The sequence below is a fragment of the Propithecus coquereli genome, unplaced genomic scaffold, assembly GCF_000956105.1.
Source record: "Propithecus coquereli isolate 6110/MARCELLA unplaced genomic scaffold, Pcoq_1.0 Scaffold179, whole genome shotgun sequence".
Lineage (NCBI taxonomy): Eukaryota > Metazoa > Chordata > Mammalia > Primates > Indriidae > Propithecus > Propithecus coquereli.
The window spans coordinates 4,208,144-4,212,101 of record NW_012142634.1 but is presented as its reverse complement, the minus strand read 5'-3'; the positions used below and the strand labels follow the sequence as shown (position 1 = coordinate 4,212,101).

At 36.4% G+C, this 3,958-nt stretch overlaps 1 protein-coding gene across 1 annotated transcript in view; it reads right to left on the bottom strand.

The window, feature by feature from the left end:
• Window positions 1-3,958, bottom strand: part of MCMBP (minichromosome maintenance complex binding protein) — an 83,698-nt gene that overhangs the window by 17,380 nt on the left and 62,360 nt on the right. The window contains exons 5-6 of the mRNA XM_012642386.1: window positions 2,754-2,922; window positions 596-747 (exon numbers count right to left, since the gene is read on the bottom strand). Of these exons, the coding sequence (XP_012497840.1) occupies window positions 596-747; window positions 2,754-2,922 (321 nt within the window). The remainder of the gene's footprint in view (window positions 1-595; window positions 748-2,753; window positions 2,923-3,958) is intronic.

Here is a 3,958-nt window from a genome sequence, read left to right as displayed (position 1 = left end):
TTAAGAACACTATGTAGCCAGAATAAGGGTCCACTCAAAGGTGTCCACAATCTAATCTCAGAACTTGTGAATGCTACCTTACATGCAAAAGGAACTTGCAGGTGTGATTAAATTAAGGACCCTGAGAAGAGAGGATTATTCTGGATTATCAGTGTAATCATACACAGGTCCTTAAAATCCGGGAACCTTTCCTGGCTATGGTCACATGAGATACGACCATAAAAAAATGGTTAGACAGATGCAATATTGCTGGATCTGAATAAGGAGGAAGGGGCCACAAACCGAGGCATGCAGGTGGCCTCTAGAAGGTAAATAAAACAAAATAAAAAATAAACAAAAAAAAATCCCAACCCAGATTCTCCCCTAAATCCTCCAGAAGGAATGTAGCCCTGCTGGCACCTTGATTTTTGCCCAGTGAGACCCGTATCAGGCTTCTGACCTAAAGCCTATAAGACAATACATTTGTATTGCTTTAGGCTACTAAGTTTGTAGTGATTCATTATAGCAGCAAAAGAATACAAATGCTAAGAGTTTTCCAGTTTAATTTCTGAGACATGTAACATGTCAATGTCAGATCTATGAAAGGTTTTATTACCTTCACAAGGCATGCAGGGCCCTTTTCTCCTGGCAATGGAAAATTCAGATCAAAAGGAGAAGAGAGGTTCAGGGAGTTCAGCTGTTGCCCGGTAGAAGCTTCAGTTTCTAAACGTTTTGGCTCTCCACACCACTGGAGTCCACCAACACTCCCTAAATTCAAAGGATAGCATTGCACTTAGTCATTTCTAAGGCCTCCTGGAGAAAAAGAACATTTCATAACTGCCTTTCAAGTTTGATATAAATGATGCTTCTGAGCTCACAAAGTTCAGGTTGTTAGTTTTTAAGAAAACGGCACATACTAACAAAGTTCTCTGTTTGGCCTATAAGAGAACAAAGATAAATATGAAGATCTGAAAATTTTAATTTTTTTCCTACTGTAAAATGGCAACAAATTCCTCCCATCAAATCATGTCTAAGTACTTTCAAAAATTAATATTAGGTCGGAGGCAGTGGCTCATGCCTGTAATCCTAACACTCTGAGAAGCCAAGGTGGGAGGATCACTTGAAGTCAGCAGTTCCGAGCATAGCCTGAGCAAGAACAAGACCCCATCTCTACCAAGAGTAGAAAAAAAAGCCGAGTGTGGTGGCTTGTGGCTGTAGTTCCAGGTACTCGGGTGGCTGAGGCAGGATGATCGCCTGAGCCCAGGAGTTGGAGGTTGCAGTGAGCTATGATGATGCCACTGCACTCTACGCCGGCAACAGAGTGAGATGCTCTCTCCAGAAAACAAAACAAAACAAAACAAAACAAAAACCTGAAACCCCATCCTCATTCCCCCCACCTTCACCAAAAAAAAAGTGAATTCTGAATAAGGTTGACAGATTATATCAATGTCCACTTCCTGGTTGATATTCTACTATAATTATGTAATATGTCACCATTGGGGGAAAGTGAGTGAAGGGCATATAGGATCTCTCTATATTGTTTCTTATAACTGCATATAAATCTACATTTATCTTAAAATAAAAATGTTAAAAATATGTATAGCCTAAAAGACTGACAAGAAATCAACAAGTTGAACTTTACATAATTAAAGTACTCAAATGTATATAAAAAGCCCAAACAAAAAAGGGCAAGAAATAGAAGGTGGCATCAACTACTTGAGTGATAAGAAAGAGAATTACCATATTTCCTGGACTTGAATACCTCACTTATTGTTATGATACACCATTAATTTTAATAAACTTTGGGTGTGGGTGGAGAAAAAGAAAGAATACTATACCTCATTTGCACATATTCACTGTAAAACATTCCAATTTTAAAAACATTAAAATATGTCTTATAAGTTTATAAAGTAGAATGTATGGTCCCATGAAATTCATCAGTAAATTTTTGTTTACCACTGATTGTTAAATTTGCCTTCCTAACCCATTCTTACAGATAGTAAATGATCAGACCCATTTGTTTTACCTCCTTTTCTTCTGATCAAAGGTGATAAAGGGAAGTCACTGGCAGATAAAAGGAGAAATAAAGACAAACTTATCTACCTGTCATAACAAAGAAATTCACTGCTTATAAAAGCTGTGATTGAAATCAATAATAATATACAGCAATTCTGAAATTCTTTGGTTCCAATAGTTCCTTTTATAAAAAAAGAAAGAAATTAATTCTCTCATGCTCTCAGGAAATTTCAACTTTTGGTCTGTTCGTTTTAATCAGAAATAGTTGTACTTTAAGCATGTTTTAAAAAATAAACCACTATAAATGCCTCTGGTACACCACAATTCTGTTTTTCCTTTGATGTTTTTAGTTCTACAAAATAAAAGTACCAATATTCTAAAAAAAATGAGAAAGGATGTTTTCCAATATAAATAAGTAATTTTTAGGGTAAAGTACCATACTTCCATATTACTTAAAAATTGGAAAAAAAATAAGAAAAGACCTTGTCCACCTAACTCCTTGAGACTCTAAAAACATACATTTAGAGCAGCCAATTCTCATTAAGTGATGTCTAATTGCTCAGTTACAAACCACAGTCTGACCAAAGAGTACTGTAAAAACTCTGAAAACTGTCTATAATTGTGATAAACTTGAAAGTAAGGTTGCCACATCATCACCAACACCTAAATCTAGAGCTACATTATGAAACAATTTATTCTGAAAATCAATCGACTGTAAGAGAGCAGAAGTCTACAGGAAACGTGTTAGCAAACACTACCTGCTTGTCTGGCACCTGCATGTTGGTCTTTCTGTTTATTGGGCTGTAGGTCCATATCTTCATCATCTTCATAACTCCTCTTGTGACGACTGGGAGTATAGGATGTTGAAGGACTGACTCGAGCTTGGTTTGCATTAACATAGGCGTTAAATGAAAGGTTAAGAAAAGACTACTACGAACTGAGGAATATCCTAAATTTTATGCTAATTATATGACTTATAAAAAGATTACTAGTTTGGCAATTCAGTTAAAATGGAAATGTATTTTTAAAAGGAGGCTAGACTGCCAGTTTTTGGTCATGAGAGTAACAGGTAACAACTGTATGCCTCCATTGCTGCTGTACACAACTATGTAACTGGACAAAATACATGAAACAATTCTTTTCAGTCACTGGACAACTGGAAGCATAAGGCTATGATCCCTGAAGGAGGAGAAACACACCAGGTAAACTTCATTCTCCCAGCTTTCCAAACTGCAACAAAAAGAAGCAGACACCCTGCTCTTGCTGGTGGAGAAAAAAGAGTGTCTAGCTCAGCTATTGAAGCAATTGGAATTTGCAGAAAAGTACTAGGAAGGAAACATTTGCATATGGAAGACGACCCAGAAATCTGTGCAGGTTGTTTGGATCTTTGGCCAAATACTAAGCTGTGGATGCATAAGTTAAGATTCCTTGATGCCTTAGCAAGAGAACACCTGCTGTTTGGCCAAAAGTTAAACAGAGACTCTGGAAGTAGTACAGTGCTAGAATTGGACTTAGCCAAGAATCCCAGGCATTTAGGTAAGACGTGGAAAGAGCATACCTCATGAATAAGGACTATGTCTTATACAGCAAAAGCTGCTCTACACCAACCAGAACAGATCCCAAAACCAGGCCTTGATAAGATCAAAGTGATACAATAAAGTATATGTCAGAACAAAATGCAACATTCTTGAAAAGACAAAAAACTAAACTCTCTACAATGCTGTAAAAATCAACATACAAGAAAACATTAATTAATATGTGAAGCAGGAAAATACCACCTATTATTGGGATTATAATCAGTCAATAGAAACAAATCCAGAAAATGACCCAGACATTGGGATTAGTGGACAAGGACACTAAAACACAATTATGAAATTCAGAATTTTAAAAGAAAAGATGGATATAATTAGTCAACAGATTAAGAATATTAGCAGAGAAATGGAAACAATGAAAAAACAAAACA